Here is a 24,079-nt window from a genome sequence, read left to right as displayed (position 1 = left end):
CTGCCAACGATTAATCAGAACAATTACTCGTGTATAGTTGTCTTATCAATTAATATTTCAAATCATCGATTATTCCCAGCATCCTCTCTTTTCACCATAGACATTTGTGTCTCTGTGGCGCAATGATTACAAACAATAAAATCTGTAAGAACTCTTAAGATGGCTCTGAATAAGGATGTCTGCTAAATAAGTAATTGCATACTGTAGCGTGTCAACAGTCGAGCACTTAAGATTTTACCTTTCACATATATGACTTGCTCTGCCATCTCAAAACAAACTAAGACTCGCTAACTATGGAGTTGAATAAATACTCTCATTTACTTCATTCAATATTCATGTCTATTCAAAGTGGATATTTGATAGGTGCAAAATTGTTGTGAGGATCGAAAGCAAAGCAATGCCCAATGAGATCATGTCTGAGTTCTAGTACAGTAAGTGCAGCCCCCGTAAGATCAATGTTAGGATCTCCGATAGCCTTATTTTTTAATAATGACCTTTGTTGAAGACATTTGTTAAATTTTTAATTTTGCAGACACAGCAAAACCCAGGGGGGGAGTAAACAGTTGGGAAGCTACCAAAAATCACCTGAGAAATCTTCAGTCAAAAAATTAGGTATTTACCTGTCACAAGAATATTACATCGCAAAATGTTCTATATTTCAGCATTAACGACATCAGGCAATATTGTTTTATTGGAGGTGCTGAATCATAATTGGGCAATTTGAAAACATACTCGAGCTTAATAACTGGCCCGAGTGCACCTGGATCTTGACATGCCAGAAGCAGCCATGCTTCCTGGACACATTAAGGTCATAAAGTGTCCTCCCAGCCCACATTTAGAATATCAACTATGTCCCAGGTCATGGGCACCACCCTGTAAGATGAACCAGAATAAAGAGAAGGACAAGATGGGTCCTGGGTACCAAGGCAAAGAAGAAAGGTAGAAGTACTTACTCTCTCTCTTAAGGTATGTAAAATGGGACTTGGGAGATTTGATTGAGGTTTTAAATTTTTCCAGCAGAACCAGTAAAGCTTTATGGTGACCCAGTCCATAATCGCACCAACCCAGTGTGCAGGACCCTGCAGTCGCCATTTTATGCCTCAGCCACATCATTAACTGAATAAGATTAGGAGTCTGCAGCAACAGTAGGACCCCATTGGGATATGTTCCCCAGCAGGGACAATGCGGGTTGGTTTAAAATTGGGCATAAACACTCATCCAGTAAGAATGAATGTTGTAACATTAAAAATATAATACATTGATTTTTTTTTCCCAGCAAGCCACTTTATACATTAAAAACACTTATTTTCCATTTTGTTTCTTCATTTTAGATACGCTTTAGGGGCTGTGGATTCTTATACTATCACGGAATAGTCAGACTCTTTCATACTGAGTTACGATAACAGGCTACTTTTTTTTTCTTTCTTTGTCCTAATAGGAAATAGAAACACCATGCAAGGTTTTCTGTGTCCTTCATTTGAGCACCAATTATTGGAACATGCTAGACCTAGTGGAGAGGTAAATAGGCTTCACCGACGTTGAGTAAAATCAGCTCACAGTCCTCGAGTTTTTAAAAATCTTAGCAAACTTTTACTTATATGAATTCATATAAATAATAGTGAAAACTAGCACTGTACAATCGTGTATGCCAACTGCGTAAATTATTGGTGTGTATTGTGACTTAAATTAATTAATTTAGGACCTATTTACATATTTTTGTCAAATGTTTTCGATAACCTAGGCTATTTTTGTAGCAAATTTTTAGCTACTTACAAATAAAATTAACGACCTTATTTTTGGGCTGCAAATCTGGGGTTGTTCAAGTTCATGCTGCGCATCGAGTGGTGACGCTTACAAGCCGCGCCAGCACAAGCGCAGGCTGATATCCGTGAACGTCCCAACGGTCACAAGACCAAGCAGTTCCTGCGAATCACATGACAGCTCGAGAGTCTCCTGACTTGCTCCTACCGATTGTTTTCTCGTCCAGTTATTATTGCTGAAATAAGATGGCGGCAGAGAGGGAGCCTCCACCGATGGGAGAATCTGGGCAGACTGACTTCAGGGAAGTAGAGGAGGCTGAGGATCTTTTTGTCAGCACGGCTTCAACGCTCGAGGTGAGAGCAGAGTCATATCGGGTGTGCATGGAAACAGATGATCACTCAGCGTATGCATCACCACTGGCTGTGGATGCTTAAGGAGAATACCGAAGATAACTTCATTTTCGTGACGGGCACTTTTCTGTTGATGTTCTTTCTATGTATCTGTTTTGCTTGGTGCCGTATAACCGGCTATGTTCAAGTACAGCGCGAAGATTTGGGCTATGCATCACTTCCTACAAATAATTTACGATGGGAAGGCAGGCTATTATGAATAATTTTCAGTTGGTTGATGCCAGGTCGAACTACGCATGTGTGAGAGAAAATGGTCTGGGTAAATCTGCTATTTCACTTCCTGGTGTATTATATGGCGATTGGAAAAATAACGGGGAGAACACATTGCCCCGTTATGAAATAATGGGGAGCAAACAGTCTTGTGGATTTAGTCTTACTTGACGTGTCGTCTTAGTTTATTGTTTTCAGTATTGGTATGACAACAGTTTCAACTTCTGACTGACATCAGAAAGTAGTTTTGGGTTGAGCTGTCTCTTGTCACTTTGAAGTTGGCTATTCATTCTACATGATGGATATATGTATTTCTTGAATGCATACATATGCATTTTGTTTCAGAATGAGAGAGCACTCAGTGAATGAAGTATCCATTTCAAAAATTCCTGGAAAAGTTGCTGTGTGGATAATTATATGCCATATTTAATTGTGGCTTACCTGTGCACACCTTCATACATGGCTGCCCCGAAGGGTTCAGTTAGGCCAGTGGTCAGGTGCTCTACTTTGCAGAACGGGTCATTAAAAAGTGAAGTATCTAGCGTCTTTGTGCAGGTGTGTACAACACCCACAATGCTCCACAACTGGTTTGATTGAAATGACCCAGTTGTCGCTTTCACATCCTTTTAATGCCTCTGAAACAGGAACCATCCCAACAATGCGGTCAATTGACTTAAAATGTACTTTCACTAGTTCTCCAGAGCAATGATAACCAGGCAAACGCCCTGACAGTCTTTCAGAGTTGGTGGCAGCTGAACCTTTTGGCCTGACCTGCAGGGTAAAATTAAAAATTATTATTTTCCCCTTAACCATGTTCTCAGTTAGTTCTGTCTGTGCCTCCCAGGAAGAATTCTACAGGGTAACCTAAATTACGTCAGGTCACACAGTTCTATTGAATTTTATCAAAGGAGTTGGTTACAGGAGTAGCCTATATTTCTGCTCTTTAACGGTTTGGAATTCAACCTGCCTGTTTTGCCCTCTTTTTCCCTGGCTACAACTACAAAAGGCTTGAATACCTCGCAGAGTTTTTGCTTTTAGACCGGGACTGAGAAACATACTAAACATGGTCAGGATATCTATGGGAAATCCATCTTGGTGAACACTTGGACTTGTTTAGTCAGCTTCTTGTGCCATTTTTTTCCCTTCAGTTTGTTTTAGTAGTCATATTAGACTAGTCATGTGACCCTGTTTGGTTGATTTTCAGTAGTGATATTGTCATGGGGTGAGGACCTTGGACCTGCTGAATAAAACTTGCTGAACACATATACTACATGGCCAAAATGTTGACACCTGACACCCAACATCTCATTCAAAATGATGGGCGTTAATAGGGAGTTGATACACTCTTTGCTCCTTTAACAACCTCTACTGTTCTGTGAAGGCTGTATATTAGATGCTGGAGCATTGCTGCAGGAATTTGCTTCCATTCTGCCAGAACAGCATTAATGTGGTCGGGCACTGATTGGGTGATTAGGCCTGGCTCGCAGTTGGCTTTCCAATTGATCCCCATGGTGTTGGATGTGGTTGAGGTCAAGGCTCTGTGCAGGCCAGTCAAGTTCTTCTACACCAGTCTTGACAAAACCATTTCTATATGGGCCTTGTTGTGTGCATTGTCCTGCTGAAACAGGAAATGGCCTTCCCCAAACTGTTGCCACAAAGTTGGAAGCACATAATCATCTAGAATGTCATTGCATTAAGATTTGGCTTCACTGGAACAAAGGAGCCTAGCCCAAACCATGAAAAACAGCCCCAGGCTAAAGGGTGTCCAGATACTTTTGGTCATGTAGTGTACCTGTACACCCATGGATTCTTAGATACAGCCAACCCCAATCCTGCTCATCACTACTACAGGAAGTACAGTCATGTGTTTCCCCGTGTGAGATGTTTATAGTGTGACTCTGTTCACTGCAAAGATGGTCTGTGAGAACAGTGCCACATGAAGGAGTAAAATAGGGTGACTTTACACATTAACCAAGACAACCTTTGACTCCATTAGTTCAGCTCCTGCTTCAAATGAAGAGGTCATCCTTGGAGCCTTTTGATAGGTTGTTTAAGGTTGACATGCAGGTAGGTCACCTTGGAGTCAGTGAAACCTCTCCCTTCCAGAACAGTGGAAGTTTGAGTGCCATCTCAGAACATATTTATTTTGTTTTTACTTTTGTGACCTTGCAAAGGTCACATGTCTCAAGACATATTTTGTTTGCTGCAAGGTTTTTATATTGCTTTATCGATGGTCTCCAACACTTCTGACATGCATGGAGTGGGTAGAAAAAGGAAGGGACTTGGAAATGGCCGCAGAATAGCTACATGTGGGGGAGCCCTGTTTGGCCTAATTCTTTTCTATACTTTTTTGCACTGCTATTTGTGTTGTACTGAATTTCAGGACTAGTGCCGATGCACAAATTTCCTGTCTTTTCTGTTGTCCTCAGGTGACCAAGTTGAGGAAATGTCTCTTCAGTGACCCTGCTTCCTTCTGTTATTTATCTGTCAAGCTCCCCCATTGTTTCTTTTTTTCTGATAGCGTAGCAAAAAAGCGAGGACGTTGGGTGGCGGTTTCCAACTCTCGCCAGTGATAGTTGCGGGGGGCGTCTTCTTCTTGGCAGCGGGTAACGTGGTCTGCTGTGCCACGCTGTGTGTCAGGGCTGTAGACTTGTTTTTTTTTTTCCTCCGAGTGTTGTTGGCTACTACTGTATATTTTCTGAATGTCAAGCGCAAGCTTGTACGCACGAGTCACATGATCGCTGATATGGCCCTTCCTGGTGCTCTTGAAATGTGACACTTTCATCCATTCGGTGTCACTGCTCTGGCCTAGTTTTTAATATTAAAGACAGTTTTTCCTGTAGAGATGTGTGAAATAAGCTGCTCCATTGGGGGGGGGGGGGTATTTAAAATAAATATTAGGCAGTAGTGTGAACAGATTAAATGACAATAGGAAGTCTTGGTTACTTTAAAAGTTTTTTAAACTCTCTGCAGAATCGGTAGGGTCGGCAAGTATGGCACATAAGAGCTGAAATGAATGATTGAAACTGTGCTATGGGATGCCCATGTTCGGTACTGTAATAACCTGTCGTTTCATGTCTTGTTAATTATATTTACGCGTTTCTGTTTGTCTCAGTCCAGTCCGTCATCCCCAGAACCGTCAAGCTTGCCTGCTGAGGAGGTCACCACCAACTCCAACGGGCCCAAACCAGCAGAGATCTTACTGGACGATGAACCGGAGGACCTGTTTGCTGGTAATTCAACCCATGTAGTGCAGCTCAGTTTATTCCCTGTGTTTATATTCTGTATACTCTATGTGTGTGAGTGTGTGTGTGTGTGTGTGTGAATGAACAATGTAGTTAAAAAACCATTTTCAGTTATTATTTGGACTTAAGCCAAGAGTGAAGTATGACTTTATGTGCTTCTAGTAACATTTGGACAGAACGTGGGGGCAACATTATGGAGTGAAATGAGCAGAACGAATGGAAGCATTAGTTGTTGAGCTCAGGTTGAATTTCAGGTTGATGTGTCAGACTTACTTTTTCACCAAATATTTAACTTCGCGAGGTCACAGCCTGAAGGGGTAATTTAAACAGCCGGGCTGAAAATGGAGGGAATTGCTGAATTTTGCACATGCCAATAGCCTTCGGTGGGGCTTTTTATGTGCGAAAAAACCTGACAAGAGGGACGCAAGCGGGAATAAACTGCCTTTATTGCCTCTGTCTCCAGCGGTTTATTTTCTTCTCGCTGAATTTTACAAGTTGAAGAACATGACACCAGGACACCATTCATTCATGTGGAAGTAGTCACTGGGGTCCAAAGTTTACAAATCCTGCTTTTGTGGATCTGAATTATTTCCATTGTTTTCAATTTTTCGTCAGCAGGACAAAATTTTTAATCAGTGGGAAAAAAAGAAAAGGATTCTGTTTCAATCTAAGGAGAAATAGATTGGAACAGAATTTTTTTTCCATATGAAATGACATTACGCGGACTTCACGAATATACTTCACCCTTTTTAAAATGCCTAGAAACCTCCTGTTACATACATACGGTTTAATCTTTTCAATGTCTGTGAATGTCGCTTATGAGCAATGGTGGTCAAAGTTTCTTATTGTGTAAAAAAATTTATGAATAATTATTATTATTGTGTTAAAAAAGATGTGTGCATCACGCATGTGGGGATTCTGAGGCCCTGTGTGTGGTGTGATGTGGTCCAGGTCCTGCTGTGTCATTTCATTGGCGAGTGTGTGTTGCTTATGCACACTTCATTTTGTGCCTGTGTGTTCATAGACATGCATGTTTAACTGGACAGGCAGGCACGCCTTCAGCTAACCTAAGTCCTGGAAGTCAGCCTGGACTCCGCATGCTGAGGGCAAAACACTGGAGCTCAAACTAAAATGAATGGGGAACATCAGACTTTTGAAGGCAAAAATAAAATGTCCCCGATGGTATTTTGAAACTCGATGAACAACCATTACAATTCATGTGAAAAGCAGATTGCAAAAATATGTAATAAATGCAATAGAATATGCACATTTTAATAAATGTTTTCCCAAGACTCCTGGACCAAAACAACCATTGTCTCACAAACTGCTGCACATAATGAAATTTATGATCAGAAAAAATGGACCAATGAGGTTGTTAAATCACCTTGGGTTTTCTAAATTGAATTCAATGAGCAGCAAGTGCTTTGGCCCTCGAGCATGCACGGTAGAGGCTGTTTGAGTTGCTTCCTAGGCTTCACCGCCTAGCCCCTCCCACCCTCTCCGGTTCTTATGTACACTGTGTGTGTGTGTGTGTGTGTGTGTGTCTGTGCGTGTCATGTGCCCTCATCCCCCGCTTCTCTCCTCAGAGGCCACAGAAGAAGTCTCCCTGGACAGTCCGGAAAGGGAGCCCATCCTGTCCGATGACCCCTCGCCCGCCATCACCCCGGTGACCCCCACAGCGCTCATCACTCCCCGGGTCGAGCCCAAGATCGTCTCCGTCCCCGCCATGTTCGAGAGGTCCTTGGACGAGGTGAGGCTTTCTCCCCCTTCCCTCTCGCGTCTCGAAACGACTGCAAACTGGTATAACGAGTGGAATCCCGTAGAATCAGCCTTCCGTTATACGTGTTCTAAAAGACAGTTGGTGTGCAGTTTTATGGTTCTGGTTGTATGCTTGTGTGCATTTCAGGAGTGAACCCCCTGATTGGATGCTTGGAAGAGTTCTTTAGAACTCCATCTGTTCGTATGCTCTAGAATTAGTGACAGAAGGAAACTGCTCAAGCCAACTGAATGAGTAATTTATGAGAGGACTTGGGGGGGAGAAAAAGTCTTGACGAATATTAAGAAAGTCTGTCAAGAGCACGGTGTTTTGTGTGTTGTCAGCATCTTACTTTTCATAATGTGCACGTTGTACAAAACTCAGGGTGTTTTGACTTGCCACGCATTTATCAGGTGTTTGAAGGCCATCTGTTTGGTGTGTTTTGTTAAATTCTGTACTGAGGTTTCATTTAGGAAAATTCTTATTGCGTTTTTCCTACAGAGCTAACGTCACTTCCAGACCTTCAGAATTAGTCGGAAAAAAAAACAGGAAAATAAACTGGGCCTGTTGTCTGGATTTCAGGGACTTGTAGAACGTTCTAGAACTTGTGGTCCTTAACCATTTTGGACTTACTTGAGGCGTTTTTTAAATTTGCACGCTTACAATCTTCTTCACCAGGTGAATATGTCCCTCACCTTTCTGATGTAATCGCATTGCCCTGATGGATTTCTTCTTCTGTGGTAGATATTTGTTTACAAACGAGCTAAGCAAATCCTGCAGTATCATAACCCAATCAGTGAGGAGGTTATGTCTCTGGAAGATCCAAGACCGCAGAAGTTTGCATAACTTGCTAATTGGAACTTAGAAATACTGAACAAACTTGCTTTCTGGGGCACGACCAGGATTTCTTTTTTTAAATCAACCAAAGAATCTTTAGCTGTCCAAATGTTTAACATAAAAAATGGGCATCTCAATTTTGTTGGACAGTGTTATGTAAATATTTCAAAATTTCAATTTCCCGAGGGGAAATTCGAGGACAATGAAGTTAAGTGAATCTTTTAAATCTTGAAATATTTAAACAACGGGAACCCGTGCTCATATTTAATTCAGATGTTTGTGTGTTTGGTCGTTGTGAGGGAACCTCATCGCTAACATATGCCCTAATTCTTTGCAGGCGGAAGAGGAAGCAGATGGAGACACATTTGACATGCAGATTGCGGTGTCCGATCCAGAGAAAGTTGGTGGGTCTTCATGGAAATACCAAATGGTCAAAAAAAAAGTGTGTTGCCATGTCACATTCAGTTTAACAACAAGGAATCGCTGCAGGCTTTGGGCTGGCTTTTGCGGTTGGAACGAAAACCAGCACACAGAGTGGTCCCCCAGGACCGAGGTCCAGGACCGCTGCTATAGTGGTACCCCTTGTAAAGGTGTGAACAGTAGCGTTCTTGAAAACTGTACTCAAGGAAAGTCCCTTGCACATGGGTCAAATCAAAACCTACAACTTTGGAGTTGGAAACCATCATGCCAGACCCATACCCAAATAGTTCTTACCGTGGGTAACCACGTTTTGCCTGAAATGTATCAGTTTGGAGAACATACGCACTGTAGAATGAAAGGTACAACAGTGTGGCTGTGGTTTTTCCTAGTAGGCCAACCTCCTATTTACCCTGAATTTCTTTTATTTGCCCCCCCCCCCCCACCCCCACCCAATTGGACGGAGGGGGTGGGTGGGGGCGCGGGGGGGGGTGCGGGGGCGGGGGCGGGGGCGGGTTGACGAGCGTCAGCCTCATGGCCAAGTGGTCAGCTTTCTGCCAAACTGGGCTTCACCAGAGATCTGTTCTCACTAAAATCAATAGACCTTTTCAAACACGTCCTGCTGTTGCATTTTTTTTGTCTTGTTCTGGTCTGGGAGAGTTTGCAGTAACGACTGCTTGTGTCTTCACTTGTTTAAAGGAGAAAATCTTTTCCAGAGAGATACTATACCATTAACAGTGAAAGTATCACATAGTAGTAGTTATTATAATAATAATATTAAAATGCAGGACTTGCTTTAAATGACACAAAGCTGAAAATTGATTTAGCTAGCTCTGACATCCTTGTAGACATTTAGAGATACTTATATGTGTAAAATGACAATTGCTAAAATGCAAATTGATAAGCTTGCTTTCTATTAAGTTATTGACCTAGTTATTAACCTAGTACGCTCCCTTGCTAGAGGATAAATTATTTTCATGTCAACACTTTTTCATTATTTACAAGTAGCCTGTACAGCATTACTATATTCCCCCTTTCAATACTAAATTAAGGACAAAATAAAGCTTAACAAAGGACAGAGATCTAGACAAAGCATTCAGTCACTTTTTTATGTCGAAGGGAATACTGTTGTACTGTGCAATTCAACAATTCCTGTTCTATTCCTGCATGCTGTTGAACAGAGTTCTGATTGTACTGTTTGTTAAACAGTCTTCCCAATGTTGTTCTTCTGTTTATGACCAGTTGCTGGCTTATGGTTTTATTTACAGAATAGTATTTTGAGCAGTCAACATAAAGTAAATGAATACCAGTAGTACTGCATCCTGGGAACGATCTTACTGTGGGTTTAACCACCGAACAGTATTTCTAACACCCCCACTAGACTGACCGTTTTACAAGATGCTCTGAATTTCTGTAGATGGAGTATCGTAGTCACGGTTTCTGAGATATTTTTTTCACTGAAATGCCAATGCCAGCTGCGTGCGTCCAGCGCCTCGTTTGTGCGTTTCCTCTTCATCGATTATATTCAGGTACTGGTGTCAGGATCCAGTCCTGGCTGGCTGCAGCATCTGCTGGTTTTCATGCTTTTCAGCACCAGTAATTTCAGCACCAATAATTTCAGTGCCAGTAATTTCAGCACCAATAATTTTAGTGCCAGTAATTTCAGCACCAATAATTTCAACGCCAGTAATTTCAGTACCAGGTTCAGCTGTCGGCTGCAGAGTCCACACTCTGTGTTCTCAAGTCCTTAACTGCCTGCTGGTTGGAAGGAGACCACAAAAACCTGGAGTCATTGTCAGCCCTCCAGGACTGGAGTCTGGCACCCTCTTTTTAAGGCGACACTTTGTTGCTAGTGTTTGTTTTTAATAAACAGTTATTGAATAGTTAAATGCACTGATGAAACGGTATTATGAGTGAGTGATTCTCTGTTCTTTTTTGTAGGGGATGGGATGAATGCTTACATGGCATATAAAGTATCAACAAAGGTGAGAGTTTGCTAAAGGTGACATTAATGCTAAATGAATGCTTCTCTTTTGTACTCCTGTTTTTATACTTCTAGACTATTTTGATTGTCCTCTGTATTTTTGAGTACAATGGGAAATTCAAGAAATGATTTTACTGTTTTAATTTAAGGAGGAAATTTACAAATACTGCTACAAATTCAAATGAGTAAAAATGTTTATGTAAATGAATAGGGCCACAAAATAAACTTTTAAAATAGCTTCCGCTGTTAAAAACTCATCTTGCTCATGCTGTCACAACACCAGTACAAAACAACGGACAGCTCAGTGGAAAACTTTAGCCATATTGGGGCTGCGGGTTGCTGCAGTTTTGATGAAAGTAAAACTATTTTTAAAATGTGTATTCGTAAATGTAAAGACAACTAAACTGAATTAGCATTACACCATTGTCCCAATGGCATCATCACTATAAAATGGGGTTTAACATGTGAAGTACATGTCAGTTATTTTGTGAAATTTAATTTCATAATTTGTGAAAAAAGTATTATTTTTGGATGGAGTTACCTTCCAAGAGGGGCATGGGGTTACCTTTTAAATTTGGATATATTGTCCATTTGAATTTTTGATCTTGGGTGCCAAGAACATCTCAGAACATTCTTCTAACAACAATTACAGCAGCCAAGTCAGAGCTCTCATTCCTGGCTGAAAAAAAAAAAAACTGCGCTCAATTATCTTTCTCACATCTGTAACCAGCTTTGATAAATCGCAGTAGGTATTTCTGAATACTCTCCTCCCAATTTTTTGCACTCTAATATCGGATCTTCCTAAAATACCTATCAAAGCAAACCTGCCAATACCGCTTTTGAGGTATGCTATTTTTAGGTGCGTCAGTTAAGTGGGAAGGAAATACACTGCACGTGATGGTGGATTTGCTTATTTGCTTAACTCCCCTCTCTCCACAACTGAGTAGAAAATCTTGTTCTGTTCCCTTCTTGTTTCTCCGTAGACATCACTGTCCATTTTCAACGTGAATGAATTCTCAGTCAAGAGACGGTTCAGCGACTTCCTGGGACTGCATAGCAAGCTAGCCTCCAAGTATATGCATATAGGATACATAGTTCCGCCCGCACCAGAGAAAAGCATTGTGGGTAAGTGATTAATTATTTCCTGATCGTTCTAAAGTTGCAGTGGTAATGAATGTGGCCCAGCCCCAAAGTTTGTTCTTGGTACTTCTGTGTCACTGTTGACAAAAATGTGTATAATTTAGGTATCATCTTTTGCTAAGTATCAGTTTGTTCCCATGTTTCTCGTCATAGGAGCTGGAACAACCTGAATCTAACTTCAGCTGATGCCTCAATACAAAACAAAGGAATAAAGCGGACAAATATGCATGTATTTGTTATCTGTAGGTCAATAGCTTGCAGACCTTTTTCTAGAATAGATAGAAAGCTTGGCCATTTCATCTAGTAGTATGATCTGTTACACCATCTACCCACTGAGCTAACTAGCTAGATCTTAGCATGCTGTGCTTCAGGGCCCAGATGATTTTGCTATGCTTTAGTGCTGTCTTAAATGCTTTTATCAAAGGCTAAAACTCACTGAGGAAGGTATGTTTCTGTTTAAAATAGAAAGGTAAAAGCATATGAATTAATGATAATTAATCATTATAGGTGATGCACAATAGTATTATAGTGAATGCATTCAGAAACTTGAACGCAGGCTGCCTTTCAGATGCAACTAAAACAAGACGCCAGACCTTTAGTTATGTCTTGCTTGTCATGATTATGCCTTTGGAAATACCAAGTTTTACACCATTACACAGTAGTTTTTGATTAAAAAGACAACTCCTTCAACTGAAATGCATAATTAATGAAGGGCTTGTTCTCAGTGTTTGGCGCTGGCAAGCTCCAGGTGCAGTGTATCTGCTCTGTCTCAGCATCTTTGGTGTGATGGGACTGGATGCTAGGCAGTATCTCAGCCTTAAGGATCGAGATGTGATCACCGCTGTTCAGCCTGATGTTCAGAATGCTGCCCTTAGGGGATATACCTTATGCAGTCTTTATTATTCATGTTCTGTTTGTTTTTGTCTCTCTATGTTGAACCACAGGTCAGGAGACGTTATTTGTGCAACCTGTGATGCTGTTATGCAACTGTTATGTCATTATTTGTATTTTAATTAATGAATAATTTCAAAGATTAAGTTCAATGTCCACAAATCACAGTGGAGTTCTTTTTGGTTTTTTTTATGAAGATGTTTGAAGTTAATAAAAACTCCTGTATGTGGTGGAAAGAAAGGCTTTCATCACAGAGAGAAGTGCTGGTCACTGTAAGCCCTATTTCTCTCGGTTTGGAGAATGTTGTTCTTCTGTTTGAACATTCTAATTTGTCGCTGTGGCAACGTTAACAGGGATGACGAAGGTGAAGGTTGGAAAGGAGGATCCGTCATCTGCGGAGTTTGTAGAGAAACGAAGATCAGCTTTGGAAAGGTGATGTATAGAAAGGATGGCCCATGGTACAGAGATACTACTCTATTGGCATTTAAAAATGCATGCCATTTTCTGAATCATTAATGTTTTAAACAAATAATATAGCTTGTATTCCTAGTTATATACTGCCAATTTGTTTTTTTATTTTATTTATTGGGGTAATGGTCTCTCTTGATGAGCTTTTTATATCCCTCAATATGTTTTCTTTGGAATTTAGAATGTAAGTTAAAGCTTGTGGAAACTAATGGTAAATTACTGCACAAATCTAGCAACCACATTCATGAACTGTGTTATTACTCTGCCTTATTTGTTTTTTTCAGAAGCTCACTTACACATCATTAGTTTGGAAAAAATACCATTCTCTTTAATATTGTAATTATAACTAATTAATGTTCTGCTGGTTAGGAATGGTAGTGGTTTAAAAAGGAAGTTTGTGAGCTGGGCTTCTTATACATCTTGTGAAATTCCACCGTAAACTAGGTGAATTGTTGAACTTAAATGTCAAATTTCTGGAGGGCAGTGGTGATTGACAGACATTTGTAAAATCCTGCTGAGGAAGTCTTCTAATGCTGATTTGTCAATGACAGTTTGAACAAAGCACCCCTTGGCTTAAAAAAACTGCTTGCTGATATTTCCAGTCACTCAGTCTACTCATAAAATGTGTACTTTCAACATCTTACACGTCAGTAGCAAAACGTTTTTCAGGTGAGAAATGACTTTGAAGCTATGAACTAGCAAAATTAGAATGCTGCATTATAAGAACATAACGTGAAATGTCCGCTTGTAGCCCCATTTTCCAGGCTAACCCAAGTTGTAACTACCCTTTAAAAAAGCATCGCAATTTTATAAACAGTGAAGCATTCAGGCAAGAAAACACATTGGACTAACGCTTGTAAATCCACTGTTGTTTGTGTTCAATTGAGGGTGAATGTGCAAACTCATTATTCCAGTGACTATAACAAATGGGCTTTTTTTTCTGTAAGAATGAGGACTTTTGTGTTGCTGACTGTTTTCTGACTGCTGGTTATAGATATAATGATGCACTCTACAATGCCCGTCGTTCAGAGTGGGGATAAAGCAAGATAGCCGGCAATGCGGTGCCTGAAGATACTTGTTGAAGTAAATTGGAAGAAGCCGGGGCACCTTTCTACGTCCAATTTTGTGTGAAAAGACTTCAGTTTAAAGAGCATTCTTGTTGCGGTCTTTTACGGGAGAAAGGTTAAGCAACACAATATTAGATAAATAATTATCACTGAGCTCATGGGGCTCGCGCCTGTCAGCGGCGGGCTCGCGCTGGCAGTTTTCTCCGGAGCATTGCGCGAGCTGCCTCTCGGACGCCGCGCCGTGACACGGCTGGTATTTCGCGCCCGCGCTGATTGCCACAGCATTCGCGGTTTTTGCACATTCTGATGAATCGAATAAAAATTAAAATTAAGCGAGGCGCTGACATTTCGCCTGCCCTTTTTATAATCGTATTGATTGACATGAAGGTCAGTGTTAACTGTGGGACGGAGGATGTCAGCTCGCGGACTTCAGCTGTTAAAGAACTGTATCCTGATGGCTAAAACAATTAATTTCACTGTGAGCTTTATTTCTGCTTTCTGGCCTGTAAATACACTGCTGAGGTCTTTGTGAATAAAATTCTTCCTTCGCTACAGGCAACCGTTTTTCTCCTTTGTCAAAGCAATTCCAGTTGCCTTCCATTGTCCCCCAATTTAAATACTCATTATGAATGAGTTCTGCTTATTACAGTGTATCTATCTTTGGTTTCTGTTTGTGATTGTAATACCGAGTCATGTGGATTTGCAGTTTAGGTTCAATACACATTTGCAATGAAGCTGTAATCTGATATTAATATAATATCTGATAATAAATTAGCCAGTGTGTTGTGAGAATAGCCTATTGTGTGTGTAAATACGTAAAAGTCTTGAGTTATGGTGATCTTTTCTTTCTTCATCACTTTTTATCATTCTATATGTAACGGATATCACAGGAATGGAATCGGGATAAAATACAAAACATAACATTTTATTTATGTTTATTCTACAGGTATCTGATGAGAACAGTGAAGCACCCCATTCTGTTACAAGACCCTGATGTGATACAGTTTCTGGAAAATTCTGAGGTACATTGGCTTTGTATTTTGAAATACTGCTCCCCAGTGACAATGTATGCATATGATGTAATATAGCGCACACAATATACTGCAAACGTGTTTCAAAGTTGTCAAAATTACTTCATTCTATATTTTGTTAAATTGTTTAATTATTCACCTTTTTCTTTCCCTATGAAAACTTGCTTTTCCACAGTGTGACCCCAGCTGAGATCTCAGCGCAATATTTGCTGGGTCTAAATTTTAATTCCAAGTGGTAATTTTATTAGCCAGGGTGCACCCTCATCCATCTTATTTCATAAAATGTTTTACATAATATTTATTTATATAGCTGAGCTGCATGAGTATTGAAGTCATTCACATGCAGTACCTTGTTGAAAGATACACCCACAGTGCCTTAACTAGAGTTACGACCTGCTGTTACCTGCTTACAAGCTAAACTGTGTGTGTTTAATTTAAACATAGCACAAAAATCTGCATAAGAAATGAAAAAAAAAAAACAATTAATTTCTCATGGGTAAGGACAAGGCATAGTTGCCATTGGATTGAATCTGGGCTTGCAATACTTTACTTGACTGTAAAAGAAATATGTTCGTATGACTGTTTTTTTATGAAGCAGTTGAGGTAACAGTACTTTGATTCAGCATAGTACCCCTTTAAGGATGTCAACCCACCTGGGCTAGAATTGGGAAGTACTGGGGAGTTTACGTTTGTCTGAGCAAGAAAAAGTTTGTTCTTTTGGATACTGAATTGTTCTGGATTTTATGTATACAATGCAAATACAGTAGTCAGTAGAAAACCCCTCATGTAAGGCTGACTGTGTGAAACTGTAATAACAGTGGCATTTTATTGTAAATGTGCAACCTATTAACATTTTTATCTGTTTGTGTTACCTACAGTATGTTACCAAACCCAAAATTAACAGACCTATCGATTGTTTGGATTTACTGTCTCTACAAACTGTCAAAAAGCTTGAACTACCCGGTCAATACCCTGAAACAGCACAAAGTCACACTCAGCACAATTGTGTGTGTGTGTGTGTGTGTGTGTGTGTGTGTGTGTGCGTGCATCTATGAGGGCATGGGTGTGCGTGCATGTGTGTGGGTGTGGGTGTGTTTGCGTGTGAATGTGTGCACACGTGTGTGTGTTTCTGTGTGTGCGTGTGTGTGTGCGCGTGCATGTGTGTGTGCAAGTATGTGTATTTATGTGTGTGTGTGCATGCGTGCGTGTGTTTGTATGAGTGCTTGTGTGTGCGCGTGTACGTGTCTGTGTGTGTGTGTGTGTGCGTGTGTGTGTGGGTTTGTGAGTGTGTGTGTGTATGTGTGTGTGTGCGCGCGCGTGTGTGTGTTGCTCTGCTGAAATAACTGTATTAATCCCCAGGCAGCGCTACAGAAGTGTAGAAAAGAGGGATAAAGGCTTGAAAGCAATTGAAAGCTATTTTTGCCTGTTGTCCCTCTGAGAGTTTTCCGAGTGAGCGCATTAAATTAGATCCAGCAGCATTGAAATGTATGGGAGTGGAGAAAACCCCACGCTGCTGCTCTCCCCGCGCCCGGGAGGGGGGCTGGGGGGGGGGGGGGGGGCAGGGGGGCGTCCCGCAGGGATTGGGCCGGAGCCCCCGGCCTGTTAACCGGTTTGTTTGCCCTTATTTGTCATTTCATCCCAGCTGCCGCGCGCGGTTAGCACCCAGGCGCTGAGCGGCGCCGGACTATTGAGGATGGTAAACAAAGCCGCCGACGCCGTCAACAAAATGACAATCAAGATGAATGAATCGGATGTGGTAAGGGCTGATTTCTGGACTTGAATAATGAGACGAATTAATGAGGCTCTCCGCCTGAATCCCAACGTCGGGGGGCCGGCAGGAAAGGGGGATTCGGAGCGGTGTGGCCGGGTGGCCCGGCTATCCGGCCTCCATGGTCGGCAAAAAATAAGGGAAAAATAAAACGTGGTTTTATATAAATTTAAACGGAATATTTTTTTATTTGTTCTGAAAGTTTTTTTATAGTTATTGATTTATCTGAACCCGTTATTTTGTTCAAGTCAAAACCTGAGTAGTGGGGTCTATGCTCATTAAACAGCACCCATATGTTTGCGATTTGTGTTCGAACAGTGACGGACTCCTGGTTTCGGGGGAAACGGTGTTTATTTGTCTGTGTGTTTGTCATTATGTTTCACTCGTCGTTTGAGCAGAAGCACCGTCGTCAACTTAGCTTTGCAAAGCGGATGCTATGCTCGTCGGTAGTGTTTGATTATGATAATGGGCCTTGTCAGGGCCGTGTACAGAGAAACTTCAGCCTATCGGAGAGTGCGGTGATGATGTTCTGACCCGCGTTCCTCCTCTCGTTCCGCCGCGTCGGACGCAGTGGTTTGAGGAGAAGCAGCAGCAGTTTGAGAACCTGGATCAGCAGCTGAGAAAACTGCACGGAAGTGTGGAGGCCCTGGTCCTGCACCGTAAAGGTAATCCCCCCAACCCCGCCCAACACCCCCGCATCAGAAAGGTAACCCTCACCTTGTCCCCCCCCCCCCCCAACCTGCGCCGGAAAGGTAACTCCCAACCCCCCCCCCCCCCAACACCCACCCCACCTGCACTGGAAAGGTAACTCTCACCCTGCTCCCACCAACACCCCGCCTCCTCCCCCCCCTGCACCAGAAAGGCAACCCTAACCCTGATCCACCCCCACCCCCACCCCCTCCCCAGAGTTTACACACTTTCCCCTGACCATCTATAGCCAGGCATAATATATACGATATCTTATCCCTGACTGTGTCAGCAACAGCCACTTTTTCTGGGCATTGCTAATAAAATGTTGGCGTATAACATGGAAAACGTTGGCTCTGTCTATATCTTTGTACATGTCTGTACTGTGTTTGCTTTCAAATTCGAAAAAACGTGAGTTCCTGATGTATTTTTTGTGTGTTCGTTGTGGAGAGCAGTGAAACACACGCTGTGTTTCCCTCGACTATTGTCTCAGCACACCCACTCTGTCATCTGACTCATACAGTAAACATTGTTGTGACAGAAGATCAAGGGAAGTTATTCAGACAACATTGTTGTGGATCATGTGACCTGTGTTCACAAACCTCACACACGAGACAGATTAGCAGAGCAATTATACTATAAAAGCACTTGTTGTAAATTTGCCAAAGTTCACTTTCTGTTATAAGGCTTATTAGTCGGTCATCACTTCTGAACTTAGCCCACAGATTTCATTGAGGAATGATTACCTCTAGGGCAAATATAATCACTGTGGGCTTGCCTCCAAATGTCTAATGATTTTATCGTTTGGTAACTGGCCAATAGCGTCGCTGCTTTGCGTCTGGGGAGGGCACTTTGATATTCCTATGCGCCGATAGGTGTGCGGGTCTGTCTTTTAAGGGCACATTGAAGCCTTTCCGTTCAATACGCCGGGGTTTGATTCCCTTGTGGGACACTGTCAGGATACCCTTGAGCAAGGGTACACATTAGCTTAGCTTCGGTAAATACCCATCTGCGTCAATGGATAACTTGCAAAAACAGAAGCCCCCAGAGGGGAGTTTGGAAGAGGATGTGCGCTAAGCTGAGTAAACACTTAAGGTTATGCAAAACTAACACGAAATAAAGCCTGACGCTACGCTACTGCGTTGGGCGATCAACTCAGCTGATTAAAAGCGAACTGTGGTCATCTGCAAAGGCCTCAACATTTGTTGTAGAAGGTCACTCATTTTCTAAACATAGGTTCTGCTTGTGTTCTTTACACGAGATGAACATTTCCCAAACAATCCACTAGAGGAAGATAGAGTGAATTTTATGCGTTTTGAAGTGGAATTAATAATACAGGCCCAGATTCTGCCAGCAAAGAGAGAGTAGAAAATGAGGCTCTCCACAGATATGCGAATATAATATAATATAATAGCTTAGTTGCTGTTATAAAAGCAAATTTAATCGTCCTGCAAATTTAATCTTTTCTGAAACATCACTCAGCATGCAGTCTTACAGAAAGAAAATTTTAAAAGTAAAAAATAAAAAGAAAGGACAGAGACAATTGAAACTGAATCGTAACCCAGTTTGCAACAGGACAAGTTAATTTTCTCTTGTACAATGTGAAATTCTGAAGTTCCCTGCTCTCTTTTTTGAGCTGCTCAGGAAATCTGTCTAATCGGTGCTGTGAGATCTGTCGATGATTTGGGAGGCTGTCCTTTCCCAACGTTCCCTGCCTCCTCTCCAGAGCTGTCGCTGAACACGGCCTCCTTCGCCAAGAGCGCGGCCATGTTGGGGAACTCGGAGGACCACACGGCGCTGTCGCGCGCGCTGTCCCAGCTGGCCGAGGTGGAGGAGAAGATCGACCAGCTGCACCAGGAGCAGGCCTACGCCGACTTCTACCTGTTCTCTGAGCTGCTCGGGGACTACGTCCGCCTCATCACCTCGGTGAAGGTGCGCGTCCGGGCCGAGGGCCGCGGTGTTACTGTACCACGGGGGAGGAACGCGCTCCAAATCCAATCAGCGGCTTAGAAATAAATTGGGCAGAGGGCTGCTCTGTGGAAGGCATATCTTTCAGAACAATTAAAAAACTGTAAACGTTAAAATATTGAATTAGGTATTTATGCACCGAGGACTTTGTTTTGGATTGAATTACCTTTTTTTCCCAATGTTCAATTAAGTTGCAAGTGTTTGTAGTTTCCTTCACAGACAAACTTTGACTAGTTGGGAAATCACTAAAATGTATTAAAATAAGGTGCAGTTAATGAAGAAATGTATGGTCGCAGTGGGAGGGGGAGGTGAGCCGCCCTGTAACGGGCTCTGCGCTGCCCCCCGCAGGGCGTGTTCGACCAGCGCATGAAGACCTGGTCCAAGTGGCAGGACGCCCAGGTCATGCTGCAGAAGAAGCGGGAGGCCGAGGCCAAGCTTCAGTTCGCCAACAAGCCGGACAAGCTGCAGCAGGCCAAGGACGAGATCAAAGAGGCAAGGTCGCGCGGAGCCGCGGCGCGCGCGCAGTCCACTTAGCCTTACCGCCATTTAGCGCTTCCTGACACACCTTCACCTCTTACCTGTATGAGGCCCGCTTTACCATAAGCTGCTCCTTAATTGTAGAAAATATGTGCAGTATTAGCCCATCATGTTGCCTTGCAGGATACAGACATCAGGGCCTAGGCATGTCTAATTATTATTGGTTAATAATGTTAATAATGGTTAATAATCAAATTGGTTCTTCAAAATGCTTGTGAAACAAGTGATTATAAATCGATGCTAAATACTAAGTGTTCCAACCTGTCTTGTGGACCCAACTTTAAGACATAGTCAGAGCAGAGGAGGCAGTCTTCCTCTGATGGAATCTCCCTTTTTGAGCCTTCGTGGAACATACACAAGAGTCCGTCGCTGTGTATTTATTATTGATTACTCTTACTGGGTTACAGACTCACATTTAGAACACGCTGTAACACAACCAAGCCTAACACCGTAGCTGGAAAACGGACTAAATAAGCTGGCAGTCGACTTAACAGGATGAACCACCCATGGTCCACCTTTTAGGTCTGCTTTTCTAGTCATTGTTACTGTAGTTTTGTATAAAACTTAGCCACCATTTTTATATTTAGATCTTATGCAATAATTCCACTGTGCCCACTTCATTTGTCATCAAGTCAGTTCCTCAGTTATCCACACCTGATGAAATCTTGAATGATTTTATATGATTACATAAATCTGTACGGTAAATTGCAAATTGGTTGAATTTCCATACAGACTGTCTTACAGATTCTTCTGCTTCCTGCAGGCACATTCACTTTTAAGATGTTCAAACTGGTTTAAATGTGCTGGTTTACTTGCTTCAATCATATTCAAGCTTTACGGTATTCAACATTTATTTTTGATCATGTGATCTTAAAGGGAAGTTGTGGCGGCACCTTAAAGGGAAGTGGCAGCTGCATCTTAAAGGGAAGTTTTAGCCCCATCTTAAAGGGAAGTTGCGGCCGCATCTTAAAGGGATGAAAATGAATGTTGAATTCTGCCAGCGCTGGTCATGCACAGGACTGCAAGAGCCGGTGCTTGCTTGCGTGTCAGAGGCACTTGTGCTAGACTGCGATAAATTCATATTTTTTTCCTGAATTATTTTGAGCGCTGAGCATTTCCTGCCTCTTTAATTTGTGCACTTTCCCCACCACGCATCACAAAGGAGATTGAGGAGGTAGGACTCCTGGATTTGACTTTTCTTTCTCTCATTGCTTTCCATTCCCTCTCACCTGCCAGCATTGCGTAAATTAGCGACTGTCACATGAACTTGTTTGACAAAATAATTTATCTTAGCTTGAAAAGGAACACCGCAGCTGTGTATTTGTCGTTCTGTGGATTTTGAATGATCAGAATGCAATTTTCCACTGCACACGTCAGTTTATGAGTGCAGAAGTTCAATTCATTTTTTCAATATATTCAGAATGAAAAGCTGCTCTTGGCAGTGGGTGTTATTTGAGGGGCTAATAGTCTACTGATTGCTGCACAGATGCTATCGATATTGTCACAAATACACAAATGCATGTGTACCGAATGTTCAGCAGTAGCAGGAGGATTGTGCTGCACTGTATGAACAGCCTCATGTGACTTCATATTTTCATACACAAATGCATTTGCATTTTCCGCATCAGCATTTGCATTTGCATTTGCAGCATTTGCATTGTGACCATAATCCATAGTTTGTTCTGCTGCTTTGTTCCCTCCATTCCATTTTTCCTGCTTTTTTTCTGCCTTCCTGTGGAAATGCTGGTTCTGGTTATGGTGTCATGCATTAGTCACTGCTGTAGCACCATTTAAAGCCACTGAAGCCAACTCCTGCTTTATTTGGATTTATTTTTTTTCAGTCTATGACTCCTGTGGCTGTTACTTAGGTTTAGTCAGGAATGAAGCATCATTCTGTGGAACGAATGTGTGGGAACAGGAATGTGTGGGAACATGTAAAATACTATGATCTAGTTACCTCAGGAGAGTGTACCAGTAGCTTTTGGAAGGCAAAAATCTGTCGGGCGTAGACCGTAGTCTTCTGTGCATCTCTCTCATTTCAAATCTTGTCTGTTTAACCCTTTCCTCTCCTCCCTGCCTCTCTTTAGTGGGAGGGCAAAGTGCAACAGGGAGAGAAGGACTTTGAGCTGATTTCCAAAACCATCCGCAAAGAAGTGGGGAGATTTGAGGCAAGTGCATACTCCAAGTCCTCATGAGCACCCTTCGTCAAAGACAGATTTCCATTTTTTTTTGTTGTATATTTTGATGTAAATGTGCAGAGTACGGAAATTCTATACCATGGTTTTATTTCTGTGTCCTGTGGCTGAATGTCTCTTCACTCTGGTTTATGTGTTGTTCTGTGGTGCGATGTCATCTGTTATTTTGTTCCTCTTTGAACTCACTCTGGCCTGCACTTTGTGTTTACAGAAACAGAGAGTGAAGGACTTCAAAGCTGTTATAATTAAATATCTGGAGTCGCTAGTGCACACACAGCAGCAGGTACGGTGTGCGTCTGAAATCGTTTTGTTTGCCTGAGATATGCTCGCACTCCCATCCGTCTCGTACATTGTGTGAGCGGCCATTTTCCTGGCTTCAATACAGTCTCTAATACACCAGTGCGTCGGGATGGGAGGCTGTTCAGAATGTTGCTAACTGTGAACTTTATGTTAAAGTTCAATTTTCAGAATTAGAATTTTCTTTTAAACCAAATTAGTCAATTACCTAAATGAATGTGCGAAATATTGTCTTTATTTAAAAAACAAAAAAACACTGGCTTTTATTTATACGTCAAAGTAAAGAGCCAATCTTGACTAAATCCATCAATTCAATTTTTTTGGCTCAACCATGACTAAGAATAATGCAAAAAAAAATGACAAAGGGGCAAAAAACACAATTGCTTATTACTGAGATAAATTAAATAGGTTTGTTGGGTAGCTTACTTCATCTTATGCGTTGACAATTGTGATTGTGATTGTTAGGAGCACAATAGCTGAAAGTTTTGAATCCTCTTTTCCGTTTCACAGCTCATAAAATACTGGGAGGCATTCTTACCTGAAGCCAAAGCGATCGCATAAACAGAACCGCCGTTTGTAAACCAGGCCTTGCTGATAACCCCCCCACCACCACCCACCCACCTCCACCTTTTACGTTTACGTCCGAATCGCACACTTTAAAAAAGAAGATGCACGGAAAAGAAAAATCGAGATCGCCGCCCAAAATGCACCACTACATATTTTTCTCAATTGCTCACTTCTCCTCCGTCCTTATTTTTTGGGGTTTTTTTTTTTTTTTGCCCTGAGCACCATGAAGGAGTCACTCACGCTCTTGATTTGCAGCCCGAAGACTGTGGCTGGGCGTCCTGGACCTCGCTCGAATCGACACTACTGCTTTCGTCTTATCACCAGTATGATTCTTTTTTTAAAACTCTCCGTCACTTAACGTGCAATGTTTGAGTCTTTGGAAATTTCATTTGATTTTTTTTTTTATTTGATTTTTTTTAAAGCTTTTGTCTAAAAAAGTTTTTTTTATTTTTTTTTTTTAAGTTTCGTTTAATGTTGACTATACATTCCTGTACAGAAAACATTTGATTACTATGATACTAATAAAGGAATGTGCCCCAGAATAACGAGTGAAAGTTTTTTGCTCTCGTCCGACACAGAACGACTATACTTTGGACTGAGAAGTCACCTTTTCTGTGGTCTGTGATTTACGTGTGGAGTACTTTAATGTTCAATGCCCATGCAGTGCAATGCATATAATGGCTTTTCACAACTTTGTTTTAACAGTTGAACTTAGCCTCACCTGTTCTACATATGGCTGAACACTTTTTCAGTGTTTCAATGCATGTTTTCATTAAATTTTAATCCAATGAAAATCTTTAGTGTAAACATACACAACATATAAATCAAGGCATTCAGGACAAC

General features: G+C 41.7%; 1 protein-coding gene across 2 annotated transcripts; it reads left to right on the top strand.

The window, feature by feature from the left end:
* Positions 1–1,912: 1,912 nt before the first annotated feature.
* Positions 1,913–23,778, top strand: snx2 (sorting nexin 2). Of its 2 annotated transcripts, XM_035379330.1 has the most exons (16): positions 1,913–2,114; positions 5,497–5,614; positions 7,213–7,376; positions 8,557–8,623; positions 10,578–10,621; positions 11,604–11,745; positions 13,005–13,083; positions 15,133–15,208; positions 16,860–16,973; positions 17,557–17,650; positions 19,399–19,604; positions 19,989–20,132; positions 21,340–21,351; positions 22,265–22,345; positions 22,584–22,655; positions 23,180–23,778. In XM_035379330.1, the coding sequence occupies exons 1-16, from the start codon at positions 2,007–2,009 to the stop codon at positions 23,228–23,230; spliced, it is 1,572 nt and encodes a 523-aa protein (XP_035235221.1). In that variant the 5' UTR covers positions 1,913–2,006; the 3' UTR covers positions 23,231–23,778. The 2 variants fall into 2 exon arrangements, with proteins under 2 accessions (XP_035235221.1, XP_035235222.1); XM_035379331.1 differs by lacking the exon at positions 21,340–21,351 and having other exon boundaries at positions 1,914–2,114.
* Positions 23,779–24,079: the final 301 nt, after the last annotated feature.

The sequence above is a fragment of the Anguilla anguilla genome, chromosome 10 (assembly GCF_013347855.1).
Source record: "Anguilla anguilla isolate fAngAng1 chromosome 10, fAngAng1.pri, whole genome shotgun sequence".
NCBI classification, from domain to species: Eukaryota; Metazoa; Chordata; class Actinopteri; order Anguilliformes; family Anguillidae; genus Anguilla; species Anguilla anguilla.
This window is presented reverse-complemented; position numbering and strand designations above follow the sequence as displayed.

Coding starts and splice junctions, on each gene's coding strand:
- snx2 (XM_035379330.1), top strand. CDS start 2,007: ATGGCGGCAGAGAGGGAGCCTCCACCGATGGGAGAATCTGGGCAGACT. Junction 5,615..7,212: donor ACCGGAGGACCTGTTTGCTG/GTAATTCAACCC, acceptor TTCTCTCCTCAG/AGGCCACAGAAGAAGTCTCC. Junction 22,346..22,583: donor AAGAAGTGGGGAGATTTGAG/GCAAGTGCATAC, acceptor TTGTGTTTACAG/AAACAGAGAGTGAAGGACTT.